The 17,729-nt window shown below is 42.5% G+C and overlaps 1 protein-coding gene across 1 annotated transcript in view; it reads right to left on the bottom strand.

The window, feature by feature from the left end:
- LOC142301592 (uncharacterized) overlaps positions 1 to 17,729 on the bottom strand; it is a 118,884-nt gene that overhangs the window by 90,876 nt on the left and 10,279 nt on the right. Inside the window, exons 6-8 of the mRNA XM_075342619.1 lie at positions 12,358 to 13,032; positions 7,774 to 7,945; positions 6,087 to 6,250 (exon numbers count right to left, since the gene is read on the bottom strand). Of these exons, the coding sequence (XP_075198734.1) occupies positions 6,087 to 6,250; positions 7,774 to 7,945; positions 12,358 to 13,032 (1,011 nt within the window). The remainder of the gene's footprint in view (positions 1 to 6,086; positions 6,251 to 7,773; positions 7,946 to 12,357; positions 13,033 to 17,729) is intronic.

The raw sequence follows: 17,729 nt of genomic DNA on the forward strand, positions 1-17,729 counted from the left end.
TGGGGGTTGACAGTAGGTGGGATCTAGAACTTCATCATCAATTGTTGTGTTTGCACTCCCCTCCCCCTCAGACCGAGCCTCTTCTTGCCCTGACGGAATATTTAAGTTGTCATCCCAATCGGGTATCTGCGTCTCATCTTCATCAGTATGTTCCTCATTGTCTATAACCACAGGTGTTACAGTTTGTGACAAAGGGTCAACATTATGCTCAGAAACTTGGTCCTCACGGCCTGAATCAGAGTCACAAAGGTTCTGGGCATCACTGCAGACCATTTCCTGTTCTGTACTCACTGTAGCTTGGGAGCAGACCTCTGATTCCCAGGCTATAGTGTGACTGAACAGCTCTGCAGACTCAGCCATCTCAGTTCCACCATACTGTGCAGGGCTGATGGAGACTTCAGAGCTGGGAGAAAGCAAGTTTGATTGGGATGACAACTCAGAGGACTGGTGTTTTTTGGATGCGGTACTTGAAGTGGCTGAGAGGGCACTTGTTGGACCACTTGAGATCCATTCAAGCATTTTTCTTTTTTGGCCATCATCTACCTTTGTTCCTGTTGTTCGTGTCCGTAAAAAAGGGAGCACATCGGATTGTCCACGGTAAGTAGTAGACATCTTACTTTTGCTGGTAGATGGTCTATCTTCAGCAGATGATAATGGAGCTTTGCCACCTTCCCCACGGACAAACCCTTTTTTTCCTTTTCCACCACGCCTCTTCCCCTTTCCACCAGCATCTGTCATTTTGCCACTCATGTTGATTGCGACAAGATTGTGCACTGAAAATGTGGTAGTAAAAATTGAGAGGTGGTGTAGATTGCAGCGGTGGTCTAGCTTTATTAACAGCAGAATAATAAAGAATAATTATCCCTAACAATGCAACTACGGGCCTTAAACTGGCAGCAGTGTTTGCTAGTATAATGGCTTAGTTATAATGAGTTGGAGTGTGCAATGCAGGTAGAGGTGCTGCAAATGTCTTTGCACTAGTGGGACTATAGCAAAGTCCAATAGCCACGTTAAAGATGCCACTAGGTACACTGAGTGTTTGCTAGTATAATGGCTTAGTTATAATGAGTTGGAGTGTGCAATGCAGGCAGAGGTGCTGCAAATGTCTTTGCACTAGTGGGACTATAGCAAAGTCCAATAGCCACGTTTAGGATGCCACTAGGTACACTGAGTGTTTGCTAGTATAATGGCTTAGTTATAATGAGTTGGAGTGTGCAATGCAGGCAGAGGTGCTGCAAATGTCTTTGCACTAGTGGGACTATAGCAAAGTCCAATAGCCACGTTTAGGATGGCACTAGGTACACTGAGTGTTTGCTAGTATAATGGCTTAGTTATAATGAGTTGGAGTGTGCAATGCAGGTAGAGGTGCTGCAAATGTCTTTGCACTAGTGGGACTATAGCAAAGTCCAATAGCCACGTTTAAGATGCCACTAGGTACACTGAGTGTTTGCTAGTATAATGGCTTAGTTATAATGAGTTGGAGTGTGCAATGCAGGCAGAGGTGCTGCAAATGTCTTTGCACTAGTGGGACTATAGCAAAGTCCAATAGCCACGTTTAGGATGCCACTAGGTACACTGAGTGTTTGCTAGTATAATGGCTTAGTTATAATGAGTTGGAGTGTGCAATGCAGGCAGAGGTGCTGCAAATGTCTTTGCACTAGTGGGACTATAGCAAAGTCCAATAGCCACGTTTAAGATGCCACTAGGTACACTGAGTGTTTGCTAGTATAATGGCTTAGTTATAATGAGTTGGAGTGTGCAATGCAGGTAGAGGTGCTGCAAATGTCTTTGCACTAGTGGGACTATAGCAAAGTCCAATAGCCACGTTTAGGATGCCACTAGGTACACTGAGTGTTTGCTAGTAAAATGGCTTAGTTATAATGAGTTGGATTGTGCAATGCAGGCAGAGGTGCTGCAAATGTCTTTGCACTAGTGGGACTATAGCAAAGTCCAATAGCCACGTTTAGGATGCCACTAGGTACACTGAGTGTTTGCTAGTATAATGGCTTAGTTATAATGAGTTGGAGTGTGCAATGCAGGCAGAGGTGCTGCAAATGTCTTTGCACTAGTGGGACTATAGCAAAGTCCAATAGCCACGTTTAGGATGGCACTAGGTACACTGAGTGTTTGCTAGTATAATGGCTTAGTTATAATGAGTTGGAGTGTGCAATGCAGGCAGAGGTGCTGCAAATGTCTTTGCACTAGTGGGACTATAGCAAAGTTCAATAGCCACGTTTAGGATGGCACTAGGTACACTGAGTGTTTGGTAGTATAATGGCTTAGTTATAATGAGTTGGAGTGTGCAATGCAGGTAGAGGTGCTGCAAATGTCTTTGCACTAGTGGGACTATAGCAAAGTCCAATAGCCACGTTTAAGATGCCACTAGGTACACTGAGTGTTTGCTAGTATAATGGCTTAGTTATAATGAGTTGGAGTGTGCAATGCAGGCAGAGGTGCTGCAAATGTCTTTGCACTAGTGGGACTATAGCAAAGTCCAATAGCCACGTTTAAGATGCCACTAGGTACACTGAGTGTTTGCTAGTATAATGGCTTAGTTATAATGAGTTGGAGTGTGCAATGCAGGCAGAGGTGCTGCAAATGTCTTTGCACTAGTGGGACTATAGCAAAGTCCAATAGCCACGTTTAAGATGCCACTAGGTACACTGAGTGTTTGCTAGTATAATGGCTTAGTTATAATGAGTTGGAGTGTGCAATGCAGGCAGAGGTGCTGCAAATGTCTTTGCACTAGTGGGACTATAGCAAAGTCCAATAGCCACGTTTAGGATGGCACTAGGTACACTGAGTGTTTGCTAGTATAATGGCTTAGTTATAATGAGTTGGAGTGTGCAATGCAGGTAGAGGTGCTGCAAATGTCTTTGCACTAGTGGGACTATAGCAAAGTCCAATAGCCACGTTTAAGATGCCACTAGGTACACTGAGTGTTTGCTAGTATAATGGCTTAGTTATAATGAGTTGGAGTGTGCAATGCAGGTAGAGGTGCTGCAAATGTCTTTGCACTAGTGGGACTATAGCAAAGTCCAATAGCCACGTTTAGGATGCCACTAGGTACACTGAGTGTTTGCTAGTATAATGGCTTAGTTATAATAAGTTGGAGTGTGCAATGCAGGCAGAGGTGCTGCAAATGTCTTTGCACTAGTGGGACTATAGCAAAGTCCAATAGCCACGTTTAGGATGCCACTAGGTACACTGAGTGTTTGCTAGTATAATGGCTTAGTTATAATGAGTTGGAGTGTGCAATGCAGGTAGAGGTGCTGCAAATGTCTTTGCACTAGTGGGACTATAGCAAAGTCCAATAGCCACGTTTAGGATGCCACTAGGTACACTGAGTGTTTGCTAGTATAATGGCTTAGTTATAATGAGTTGGAGTGTGCAATGCAGGCAGAGGTGCTGCAAATGTCTCTGCACTAGTGGGACTATAGCAAAGTCCAATAGCCACGTTTAGGATGGCACTAGGTACACTGAGTGTTTGCTAGTACAATGGCTTAGTTATAATGAGTTGGAGTGTGCAATGCAGGTAGAGGTGCTGCAAATGTCTTTGCACTAGTGGGACTATAGCAAAGTCCAATAGCCACGTTTAGGATGCCACTAGGTACACTGAGTGTTTGCTAGTATAATGGCTTAGTTATAATGAGTTGGAGTGTGCAATGCAGGCAGACGTGCTGCAAATGTCTTTGCACTAGTGGGACTATAGCAAAGTCCAATAGCCACGTTTAGGATGCCACTAGGTACACTGAGTGTTTGCTAGTATAATGGCTTAGTTATAATGAGTTGGAGTGTGCAATGCAGGCAGAGGTGCTGCAAATGTCTTTGCACTAGTGGGACTATAGCAAAGTCCAATAGCCACGTTTAGGATGCCACTAGGTACACTGAGTGTTTGCTAGTATAATGGCTTAGTTATAATGAGTTGGAGTGTGCAATGCAGGCAGAGGTGCTGCAAATGTCTTTGCACTAGTGGGACTATAGCAAAGTCCAATAGCCACGTTTAGGATGGCACTAGGTACACTGAGTGTTTGCTAGTATAATGGCTTAGTTATAATGAGTTGGAGTGTGCAGAGGACAGGAGGGTACAGTGCCAGGATTGTGGGTCTGGGTAGAGGAATGGAAGCCTGCCTTTCTATTCCCTCCTAATGGGGAAATGCAGCGACGAAATCCCTGACCTTTGCTACACAGACGCTGTCGCTGTTTTCAGGACCTGTCACCTTAACTCTGACCCTGCCCGTACGAGCCCTTAAAAGGACTGATAGATAGTGCTATCCCTATGCTGTCCAGCGTATCCAATATCGGCGATAGGACTCAGGACGGAGCTGCCCCTGTGATGTCTGACACCAAGGACGCAGAAGAGATAATGGCGTGCTGGAGGAAAATGTCCGGTTTTATAATGCAGGGACATGTGACATGGACATCCTATCACACATGCCGTTGCTTCTCTGGCTAAAAGTCCAATTAGCTGTGTGTGTGTCTGGGATTGGCTGACATGCTGGCCCGCCCCACAAGACGCGCGCGCTTAGGGAAGGAAGACAAGGAAAAAAAAAAAAAATGGCGATCGCCATTATACAAACAGCAGTGATCTGAATGCGCTGTTCCCGCACACAATACACTGAAATTTCATAATAGTGTGAGTCACAGAGTGACTTACACTATTACAGCGGAAACCAAGCTAGGAATTTGCTGTTTTTTTGCTGCTAGAACCGTTCTCGAACATTTCTAGAACTATCGAGCTTTTGCAAAAAGCTCGAGTTCTAGTTCGATCTAGAACAGCCCCCAAAATCACTCGAGCCTAGAACTGGAGAACCACGAACCATGAACCGCGCTCAACTCTACTCGTTACTTGTTTTGAGTCCGTCTAGACATCTGACCAGCTTGAATTGAGGAACGAGAGTTCGAGTATTTAAGTGCTCGCCCATCACTACTTATAATTAGATATGAGCAGACCTGTGGAAGTTCGGTTTGGCAGGTTTAGCCAGACTTTAGATAAAGTTCGGTTTGGGACCCAAACTTGACTTGAACCCCAATGGAAGTCACTAATTGGGCAGGCTGGGTCTCCACCCACGTGCAGCCAGCCATAAACAGAAAACTTTCGAGGGTGAATGGGGTTTTTCCATTTTTTTTTGGGGGGGTGCACACTACATGCTGTTATTACCCCCATTCTGACCTGATCAAACACTGCAAGCAACTCGCACTGAAACGAGCACCGAGCGTACCCGAGTACAACAATGCTTGCGTGAGTGGTGTTCATATGTAAAGCACCGAAATTCCAAATTTGAACATTGTTTTTTTTGGTAAAGTCTGTGTCTGGTACGAACATTGAACCTCGTATTTGCTTATCTCTACTTATGATCTTTAGATATATTTCATAGGAGATTCTTAAGCACATGTATTTTTAATCCACATTGTTTATATTATCATTATGCCTTAGTAGGATTTATGTTTAGGTTTAATAAAAGTTATGTTATAGTATAAGTCTGGAACTTAGGGAAATTTGTTGCCACAAGGCAATAAGTAAAAGCACTTTAACTGACACAAAAACTGCATTATTTTTTATTTCTTTTTAAACCTTGCTGTTTTTCTTATGTTTTTATGTGGCATATGTGTTTCTTTCATGGTAAATTTGCCCTTCAACAAAATGTCTGAGGAGCACATTTTCTTATTTCTCCCAGCTCTGAGTGTAATGGTCCATCTACATAAGCCGATATTTGTCTGAAGTGCGGTCCTAGGAACATGCTTACCTGATTATCTGCTGTAAATGTGTCAGCAATCACCAGAGGAACAAGAAAAATGCTAGTTCATTGGGTGATTTGATTAATAAACATACATAAAAATCTATTATAATCTATTATAATTATTGACAGCACAATGTATTAAGTAAAAAGATGTGCTGCTGAACCTGGGGAAAAATGGGGAAAGATCAACCGCCGGATTAGTATTCTGCCAAATAATTGCTTGATTATACAAGCCAGTAAACGAACATCCAGTGTCTTGTCCTAAAATTTCCCAGTGTCAATAAGGTATAATGTACAGCTTTTTACATATAACCATGTACACATTTATGGTGATTAGATACTAACTTTAAATCCAGTTTTATCCCCCATCGTAGAGTCATTTCTGAAATCTAATGGGGGATTTTGCTCTTGAAGAACAGTTTCAATGTTGCTTTCATCTATTATGGGCCCTTCCTTGGTATCCTGTTGTGGACATGGGTCCAGGTTTTCACATTTTGTAGATGGATCTTCTTCCTGTTGTAGAGAAGAGTACTTAGAATTTACACTGACAGGGCTTAGATTTGGCAGCATATCTGGAATAAATTTGGTGCTGCCAGTTGATTGGGAATTTCTATTTCAATTAAAATAAAATACATTTTATGCGATACGATTTAGCTGTTATAACCATGTCATTATGGTAAGTAATTAAGACTTACCCTAAATCAGTAACAATAAGGAGTTAAATCCATAGCTACTCATGTTCAAGCTACTTTTTATCGACTGTAGATGCGAAAATTATTAGCAAATTTTTTAGCATAGGTTTCATAGCCAAAATTATACCAAAACAATGGCTTAGCTAAAAAAAAAGTAATAGGATGAGCCATCAATTAAAAGCACATCGTACAGTCATCTTCAGTTACAACTTTCCCTGACTCTGATCGCAAAAATATAATATATAATGAATGCGGCATAGATTAATTTTTCCAATGTCCTTAATTTCTAATGTGAAATCACTACTTTTAAATATGGTCTATTGACTCCTGAACAGTGTATATAGAGTGATGACTTCCATAGTTTGTTGTGGACTACTGAATTCCAACATATCAGGAATATCTAGGGAATTGTTTTCTATCAAATTTGATGTGATTTAGTGACTGAGGAGAATGCCTCCAAGCACAAAATGTGTTCATAAAGAATATTCTACGTCATTTTACAGTGAAAAATGTAAAGACAGGCTTGGCTGTGACTGCAGACTTGTGATTCCTCACAGTGCACATTGCACAGTGTCAGGATTATCTGCTTAAGTCAATTCTATTGAGCAAGGCCAAGCACGCTTAGTGAAAATATGGCCAGGAGTATGCATATTCCATAGTTACGGTCCCATGACCGCCCGCTCTCGGCATTTTTATCAACAAAACAATACCACACCTGTCCAATTCTTGCATATGGTAGTGCAGCTCTTCCCTATTTACATCAATGGAGCTACATTGCAACCAGAAAAAGCAAGCAATGCTTCTAGAAGACAGCAGCTATGTTTTGCTAATGTTGAACAACCCATTTAACACTAGAAGTCCCAGAAATTTCGAGCTCCCCCCTGAAGTCCCGAAAGAGGATCAAATTACCCTTAATCAAAATTGACCTAACTAACTAGAAACTAAATGGCTAAACTCAATGGAAAACAACAACCTCCTGTGGTGCGACAGTAATGGCCTTAATTACAGAACAAAAGACGGTGATTATAGGATGTTAGCTAAAATCCTTCAGGTCATTCGACCCGTTTCTGGGTTCCAAAGGTAGAAATGTTAAATGACCCCTCTATGGGACTTCTAGTGTTAATTCGCCAACATGACCCCAACTTCATAATTACCTACAGAATTAAACTGAATACATCAGCATTCAAGTATACATAATCATTATTCTCCAAATTTTCGCCATTCAGATTTCCATTAATCCAGTAAACGTAGAATAGTTTCATAATTAAATATTTTAATGTTTTGAAATAGAATGCAAAAGTGAAATCCTGGACACATGTAGAATCATACAAATATCAAACCTGCCTGAGTATTTGTGCGATCTTCTGATGATTGCTGCTGTTTATCGGAGATCACTGATCTTATTTTCTCATACTTCCCCAACTTATCTTTCAATGAGGTCAAACTACCGATCAAATCCTGTGTTGAAAGGACACTCTTCACCGATGTACGAGAAGACCCTTCATATGGACTCTAGTGACAATTACAATTGTTTACACAGATTATTATACATGATATATTATAATGAAGGCACACATACAAGTAATTACAAATAGTTTGTTTCTAGGAAAAGCACCACAATCATAAAAGGCAATGGTTACAAAAAAAGAAGATCTCAGGTATCCAAAAAGACTACAAAACAGGCAAGTGTTTACAAAGTCACTCAGAATTTTATATAAACTCCAAATAGTGTGGTTAAAGGAACACTAAACACAGAAAATTCACAACTAAATAAAAAAAATAGCAATTCCTTCTGTAAATTCATTTTGTCCTTAAAGGGAACCTGTCCCCAGATTTGTCCCCTATAAGTTGTGGTCAACATCAGTGAGCCCTTATGTACAGTATTTTAGAATGCTGTATATAAGAGCCCAGGCCGCTATGCACAACCTAATACATAGCTTTTATTATTCCCACCTGCGGGGTGGTCAGGTCCAATGGGTGTCACTGGTTTCGGTCTTGCGCCTCCTCTCTTCCTTCCATCGCTGTCCTCCTTCCCAGCTCCATGTGGATGATGCCTCCTACATCATCCACACAGTGTCTGCCATTGCAGTCCTGTGGACGAGCACTTCTCTTTGCCCTGCTGCAGACAAAGCAAAGTTTTGTAATGTGCAGACGCAGGGAAAGGTCAAAGACCACCCACACATGCACACTACAAAACTTTGATCTTCCCTTGGCATGGCAGAGAGAAGTGCACATCATGCACATGACGCAAGAAGGAGGATGGTGATCGTAAGAAGATGGAAGGAGCCAGATCAAGACGAGTAATGCTTATCTGACCGTACCATCCTGCAGGTGAGTATAATAAAACATGTTTTTTACATTATATAGATTGACCAGGGCACCTATATACAGTATTTTAGAATGCTGTAAATAGGGGCTTACTGGTGGTGGCTGCAGCTTATAGGGGACAAATCTTCTGACAGGTTCCCTTTACAGATTTTATTAGTTAGTTATTTTTATCTACGAGGTTAAGAACTTACAGGCAGGTAGTTGCTAATGTGCATGGCAAAGATATCTGTGATAATTCTCCTGCTTCCATTACCTTCACATCAATAGAGCAGCTCTTTCTCTTCCAGATTGCTTTGTTGATGGGGTGTCACTATGATGTCATGCTGATTGACAGTTGGCCCCCCGCTGTTAGGCAAAAAGGAGATGGCTGTAAATCAGCATGACATCTGCAATCACAACCCATTCACAGAGGGAAGAGGAAAAGAAGAACCTGCTCTGTCAATGTGATGTTATTGGATGCAGACGATTCACGGGCAGGAGTGGTCTGTATGATCAGCACCAAACAAAATAAGCAGATAGCTAACAACTACATGTTGGTGGTCTTAAGGCCACGTCACACTAAGCAACATCGCTAGCAACATCACTGCTAAGGAACAACTTTTGTGACGTAACAGCGATGTTGCTAGCAAAGTTGCTGTGTGTGACATCCAGCAACAACCTGGCCCCTGCTGTGAGGTCGTTGGTTGTTGCTGAATGTCCTGGGCCATTTTTTAGTTGTTGCTCTCCCACTCTGAAGCACACATCGCTGTGTGTGACAGCGACAGAGCAACAACTAAATGTGCAGGCAGCAAGAGCCGGTTTCTGTGGAGGCTGGTAACCACGGTAAACATCGGATAACCAAGAAGCCCTTACCTTGGTTACCCGATATTTACCTTTGTTACCAGCGTCCGCCGCTCTCAGCTGTCAGTGCCGGCTCCCTGCTCTCTGCACACGTAGCCATAGTACACATCGGGTAATTAACCAGATGTGTACTGTGGCTAGGAGTGCAGAGAACAGGAGCCGGCACTGACAGCTGAGAGCGGCGGACGCTGGTAACGAAGGTAAATATCGGGTAACCAAGTTAAGGGCTTCTTGGTTACCCGATGTTTACCGTGGTTACCAGCGTCCGCAGAAGCCGGCTCCTGCTGCCTGCACACGTAGCAGAGTACACATTGGGTAATTAACCTGATGTGTACTGTAGCTAGGTGTGCAGGGAGCCAGCGCTAAGCAGTGTGCGCTGGTAACCAAGGTAAATATCGGGTTGGTTACCCGATATTTACCTTAGTTACCAAGCGCAGCATCGCTTCCACGCGGCGCTGCTGGCTGGGGCTGGTCACTGGTTGCTGGTGAGATCTGCCTGTGTGACAGCTCACCAGCAACCCGTGTAGCGACGCTCCAGCGATCCCTGCCAGGTCAGGTTGTTGGTGGGATCGCTGGAGCGTCGCTTAGTGTGACATCTCACCAGCGACCTCCTAGCAACTTTCCAGCAATCCCTATCAGGTTGTATCGTTGTTGGGATCGCTGGTTAGTGTGACTGGGCCTTTAGCCCCATTCGAAAAATAAACAGAGGCCTGGATAACCACTTTAATCATATTCTCTTGTAATATTCTTATCTTATTGTCTTGTCCTTTTCACATATTTCAATTAAAACAAAAATATATCTACATGTATAAAGAATTATTCTGTAGTTGTCCCAGAAGATTAGCTATTTCTTGTCACAATCTTGTGATGAAGAAAACAATCAATATAGCTATCATTCATAATCTATAAGTTTCAAACATTGCTTAGCTTAATTAACAACCATGGCCCCAATTTCATAATGGGCAATATAATTATAATTTGGCCTTGCACAGAAGCTCCATGGCTCTGTGTCAGAATTTTGAGTTTATACTGCATGATTTTGGGAGGAAGGCAGGCAATTAAGGCTAGTTTCACACTTGCGTTGAACGGTTTCTGTTGCATTGCGTTGTGTGACGGATGCAACGGATGTGTTGCATATAGTGGCACAACGGATGCAACGGATGCTGCAAAACAACGGAATCCGTTTTGATTTTTTTTTTTGTTTTTTACAGTTTACCGGCGGCAGACTATTGTGAACGATCAGCTGATCGCTCCCAGTAGCCGGCCGCCTGGTGATCAGCTGATCGCTCCCAGTAGCCGGCCGCCGGGTGATCAGCTGATCGCTCCCAGCAGCCGGTCGCCGGGTGATCAGCTGATCGCTCCCCGTAGCCGGCCGCCGGGTGATCAGCTGATCGCTCCCAGTAGCCAGCCGCCGGGTGATCAGCTGATCGCTCCCAGTAGCCGGCCACCGGGTGATCAGCTGATCGCTCACAGCAGCCGGTCGCCTGGTGATCAGCTGATCGCTCCCAGTAGCCGGCCGCCGGGTGATCAGCTGATCGCTCACAGCAGCCGGTCGCCGGGTGATCAGCTGATCGCTCCCCGTAGCCGGCCGCCGGGTGATCAGCTGATCGCTCCCAGTAGCCAGCCGCCGGGTGATCAGCTGATCGCTCCTAGTAGCCGGCCACCGGGTGATCAGCTGATCGCTCACAGCAGCCGGTCGCCGGGTGGTCAGCTGATTGCTCCCCGTAGCCAGCCGCCGGGTGATCAGCTGATCGCTCCCAGTAGCCGGCCGCCGGGTGATCAGCTGATCGCTCCCAGTAGCCGGCCGCTGGGTGATCAGCTGATCGCTTGGCCGCCGAGAATATGTGCGGGGGCGGAGTGAGGAGTGGGTGGAGCTGAGCGGGGCCATGGCGCTGAGGACAGGTGAGTGTGCGTGTGTGTATCATGTATGTGTGTGTGTGTGTGTGTGTGTGTGTATGTACATACATGCGGAGTGGAGTGCGGGAGGGGGCGTAGCCAAGCGGGGAAGTGTCAGGCTCCCTGCACACGTAGCGAGGGTAAATATCGGCAAAACACTTTGCTTGGTTACCCGATATTTACCTTGGTTACGCGGGTGCAGGGTGCCAGAGAGGGCATGCGCAGTGAAATCCAACTGATTGCGCTGCTCAAAAAAACGTTACATGCTGCGTTCCTCCCGCCCGGCGCAGCGTCAAAATAACGACGCTGCGTTGTCCAGTGGATGCAACGCTCACAAGTTACAGTGCGTCGTCCATACAAGTCTATGGAGAATAGCGCAGTGCGTTAATGGACTGCGCTATTCTCCATAGTGATGGATTCCGCTGAACGCAAGTGTGAAAGTACCCTAAGACCTCTGTCACTACAATTTGTAGCCTCCAAGGGATCTATTTCCATTATTCCTTATCTATCCCTTTCCAATTGTATCTTTAATTCTAAATTAATTTACTTTCTATTCAAATAACCCATGAAGACTAGATCTTAACTAAAAGTGCAAATTTCTATATCACCTATGTCTACATGTAAAAAAAACCCCTGGCTGCCGCAGGAACCTCTCCCCTCTGTATTGTCTGCAGGTGAACAAAGATTATCGAGGGGTCTTTCTTGACCCATGCCCCCTCAAAAGGAAATTAACTTCTCTGTATGATGTAGGATTTGTACAAGACTGTTTCACAAAAATAAGTAGACTCACACTTGGTGTAAGTATATTTCCTGTTTACGTAATTTCTACTTTAAAAATAGAGTTTGACTTCATCACTTACTAGCTGGGACCGTAAAGGTTTAATACTGTCATCGGTTTCATCTGATTTATCTCCATTGCTCATATAGTCATATCCAGTACACAAAAAATTTTCATCACTTATCGCTTCCGGTTTTGAATAGACTGATTTACTTTTGTTGACGTTTCCAGTGGTTGAGATTCCAGTTTCTGTTTCTTCCTCTTTTCTTGATTCCTTGTATTGTTTCTCGGCTGCTCCTTTGGCCTCACTGTCTGTCATCATGGTGTCATCCATCCCAGCCTGTGTCAGTGGATTTCCTCTCTCACTTGTGGATACATTTATTGTAATATTTCCATTGTCAGCGTAATGTGCTGGGTTTGATCTGGCCTCATCAACATCCTTATTTTTGTCCTCATTTTTAGTCTTTTGATCCACATTAGACATAGGTGCCTGTATATTCGGTATATCAGTGTCCCCTATTTCTTTATTGGTGGGTAGAAAGGTATATTCTGTTACTGCTCCCATTTTGCTTGGTACCTGATAAGTTTCATCCTTTATTGTTACAAAGTAATCTGAAGAGTCAAGCTTCTCGGAGGTCAATATGTTGATTTGATTTTCTTTTTCTGCCTTTTTCTTACATTGTGATTCCCTAATGCTGTCACAGCCATGTGAATGGCGTGTCATCTGCTCAACATCCTCTGTGTCATGAATTGGTGGCTGTTGATAGCATAATAAATACATAGTTAGACATTACCAATGCTAAACTACAACACGTTATTATTATCTAACAATTTTATGTTGGTTCTAATAACTATTCATATATCCGGATGATGCAATGAAAATTTAGGGGTTATTTTCAACTTATTAAAGGGGTAAAAATGCAAAGTGCTTGTAAAAACACCACTTTGGTTACCACTGTGATCTACCGTGTCAGCAGTGACCGGTCTCTGTTTTGGCAAGCTTTTTGCTATAGTGCATTGTAACCTATGCTCTGAATCTATGTAGATAGTTGAATCCAGCCACCTTCAGTGCCTCCACGCTGCTTTATAGCTGCAAATGCAAATCTGCCTCTGCTTGCAGAATTTAAGAACTTACAGTTTGGGACAGAGGTGCAACCATGCTGCTGGTCTAAACACACAATCTTTCGAGAGGGCTCTACCCATGGCAAGCAGGAGGCAGGGAATCTAGGGCGCAGTGCACTCCTCAAAGACATGAAATACCCCCTTTAAGTGTTTTATAATTTGAAATATTTTTTCATAAATGTTAGCACAACTCAAATTTATATCCCTCCAAACCCTAAACTCTTAGAAGTGTGTTTGCCTCATATAAAGCTCTAAATCATTCTTTCCCTCTTATTATCCTTGTAAAGTTGTATATAGGAAGGGAAACTGTGTACAGATTTATGTTACTTCCCTTGAATTCACTGTACTATATTACCTGCTAAACAATCTGTCTGTAAGATTGCATTAGTATGTGTGTGTGTGTGTGTGTGTGTGTGTGTGTGTGTGAGACAGTTTCATTGGGTTTTAGAGTCAATGTTGATATAACGTGAAGCTATGCTCCTTTTGGAGGCTGACACACCATTCCAGCATGCCAGTGGTGAGGAGACTTTAAGCCGCAATGCTCCTCTGGGAAATATGCAAATAGTTCTGATCTGGCATAAATCCTAAGTCATATAACAAGGCTCATAAAAAGGGTCACTTTTGACTTTTAAGATTGCTACCTCCAATAGGTGGCACTAAAGTTCATCTATTTCCTCACTGAAGAAACAATTTGCACCAGGCTGGGAAGACTGAATCTGCAATAGGCAAGCAACTTGGTGTGATGAAATCAACTGTGGGAGCATTAATAAGAAAATGGAAGACATACAAGACCATTGATAGTCTCCCTCATTCTGGGGCTCCACGCAAGATCTCACCCCATGGGGTCAAAATGATCCCAAGAACGGTGAGCAAAAATCCTAGAACCACACGGGGGACCTAGTGAATGACCTGCATAGAGAAGGGACCACTGTAACAAAGGCTACCATCAGTAACACACTACGCCGCCAGGGACTCAGATCTTGCAGTGACAGATGTGTTCCCCTACTTAAACCAGTATATGTCAGGGCCCATCTGAATTTTGCTCCACAGGAGTACTGGTAGAATGTCATATGGTCTGATGAAACAAAAGTAGAACTGTTTGGTAGAAAGACAACTCATCATGCTTAGAGGAGGCAAAATGCTGAGTTGCATCCAAAGAGCACCACACCTACTGTGAAGCATGGGGGGGGGGGCAATATCATGCTTTGGAGCTGTTTCTCTGCAAAGGGATCAGGATGACTGATCCGTGTACATGAAAGAATAAATGGGGCCATGTATTGTGAGATTTTGAGTGCAAACCTCCTTCCATCAGCAAGGGCATTGAAGATGAAACACGGCTGGGTCTTTCAGCATGATAATGATCCCAAGCACACCACCAGGGCAATGAAGGAGTGGCTTCTTAAGAAGCATATGAAGGTCCTGGAGTGGCCTCGCCAGTCTCCAGATCTCAACCCCATTGAAAACCTTTGGAGGGAGTTGAAAGTTCGTGTTGCCCAGCGGCAGGCCCAAAACATCACTGCTCTAGAGGAGATCTCCATTGAGGAATGGCCCAACATATCACAAACAGTGGGTAACCTTATGAAGACTTACAGAAAACGTTTGACCTCTGTCATTGCCAACAAAGGATATATAACAAAATATTGAGATGAATTTTTGTTATTGACCAAATACTTATTTTCCACCATAATTTGCAAAAAAAATCTTGCCAAATCAGAGAATGTGATTTTCTGGATTTGTTTTCTCATTTTGTCTCTCATAGTTGTGGTCCACCCATGATGTCAATTACAGGCCTCTCTCATCTTTTTAGGTGGGAGAACTTGCACAATTGGTGGCTGACTAAATACTTCCCCCCCCACTGTACATATACATACAGTGTGTGTATAATATATATATATATATATATTTTAATAATAACATATGTATATGTATATATATATATATATATACATATATTATTAATTATACGTATATATAATATATTATATATACATATATATATATATGTATATATAATATAATTATTTTTATATATATGTATATATATATATATATATATATATATATATATATATATACATACACACACAGTACAGACCAAAGGTTTGGACACACCTTCTCATTTCTAGAACAACTGTTAAGAGGAGACTTTGTGCAGCAGGCCTTCATGGTAAAATAGCAGCTAGGAAACCACTGCTAAGGAGGCAGGCAACAAGCAGAAGAGACGTGTTTGGGCTAAAGAACACAAGGAATGGACATTAGACCAGTGGAAATCTGTGCTTTGGTCTAATGAGTCCAAATTTGAGATCTTTGGTTCCAACCACCGTGTCTTTGTAGAAAAGGTGAACAGATGGACTCTACATGGCTGGTTCCCACCGTGAAGCATGGAGGAGGAGGTGTGATGGTGTGGGGGTGCTTTGCTGGTGACACTGTTGGGGATTTATTCAAAATTGAAGGCATACAGAACCAGCATGCCTACCACAGCATCTTGCAGCTATGTGCTATTCCATCCGGTTTGCGTTTAGTTGGACCATAATTTATTTTTCAACAGGACAATGACCTCAAACACACCTCCAGGCTGTATAAGGGCTATTTGACCAAGAAGGAGTGTGATGGGGTGCTATACCAGATGACCTGGTCTCCACAGTCACCAGACCTGAACCCAATGGCGATGGTTTGGGGTGAGCTGGACCGCAGAGTGAAGGCAAAAGGGCCAACAAGTGCTAAGAATCTCTGGGAACTCCTTCAAGACTGTTGGAAAACCATTTCTGGTGGCTACCTCTTGAAGCTCATCAAGACAATGCCAGGAGTGTGCAAAGTAGTAATGAAAGCAAAAGGTGGCTACTTTGAAGAACCTAGAATATAAGACATATTTTCAGTTGTTTCACACTTTTTTAAGTATTTCATTCCACACGTTTTAATTCATAGATTTGATGCCATCAATGGGAATCTACGATTTTCAGAGTCCTGAAAATAAAGAAAACTCTTTGAATGAGAAGGTGTGTCCAAACGTTTGGTCTGTACTGTGTATAGATGTGTATATATATATATATATATATATATATATATATATATATATATATATATATATATATATATACACACATATACATATACATTATATATATATATATATACACACATATACATTATATATATATATATATATATATATATATATATATATATATATATATATATATATATATATATATACACACACACATATATACATACAGCTCTGGCAAAAATTAAGAGACCACTTCCAAATTTTAAGTTTTTCTGATTCTTCTCTATAGGTATATTTTTGAGTCAAATATAAATTGTTCTTTTATTCTATAAACTACTTACAACATGTATCTGAATTTCAAAGCAAAAAATGTTGTATTTATTTTCTGCAAAATGAGAAATGGTCAAAATAACAAAAAAAAATGCATTGCTTTCAGGCCTCAAATAATGCAAAGAAAACAAGTTTATAATCATTTAGAAACAACAATACTAATAATGTTTTAACTCAGGAAGCATTCAGAAATCAATAGTTTGTGGAATAACCATGATTTTTTAATCACAGCTTTCATGTGTCTTGGCATGCTTTCCACCAGTCTTTTGGGTGACCTTATGCCACTCCTGGCGCAAAAATTTAAGTAGTTCTTCTTTGTTTGATGGCGTGTGACTATCCATAGTACTCTTGATTACCTTACAGAGGTTTTCAATGGGGTTCAGGTCTGGAGATTGGGCTGGCCATGAGAGGATTTTGATGTGGTGGTCCTTTATCCACACATTGATTGACCTAGCTGTGTGGCATGGTGCATTGTCCTGCTGGAAAAAAACAGTTCTCAGAGTTGGGGAACATTGCTTAAGCAGAAGGAAGCAACTGTTTTTCCAGGATAACCTTGTATGCAGCTTGATTCATACATTCTGGTACATACATTTACATACATACATACATACATACATTTACGCTTCTGGAGGGCCCTCTGCAAACATCTGGTTGTATCCCTGGACTTTTCTTCGGCCTACCACCCTCAGTCGAATGGCCAAGTGGAACGAGTCAATCAGATCCTGACCTCCTTCCTGCGCCACTACGTCAACATCCATCACGACGATTGGTCCACGCTCCTTCCTTGGGCTGAATTCTCCCATAACCAGCACATCAGCGAGTCCACCTCCAGCTCTCCCTTCCAGGTCGTTTACTGACTTCAGCCTTCCGTCCCGTTACCAGTATCCTCGGCTTCAGATGTCCCCGCTGCAGATGCTCTAGTCCGGGACTTCTCAGCTATATGGAACTCTGTCAAGACTTCCCTAGAGCGTGCTTCCTTGCAGATGAAGAGACAT

This window comes from Anomaloglossus baeobatrachus, chromosome 4, assembly GCF_048569485.1.
Source record: "Anomaloglossus baeobatrachus isolate aAnoBae1 chromosome 4, aAnoBae1.hap1, whole genome shotgun sequence".
NCBI lineage: Eukaryota > Metazoa > Chordata > Amphibia > Anura > Aromobatidae > Anomaloglossus > Anomaloglossus baeobatrachus.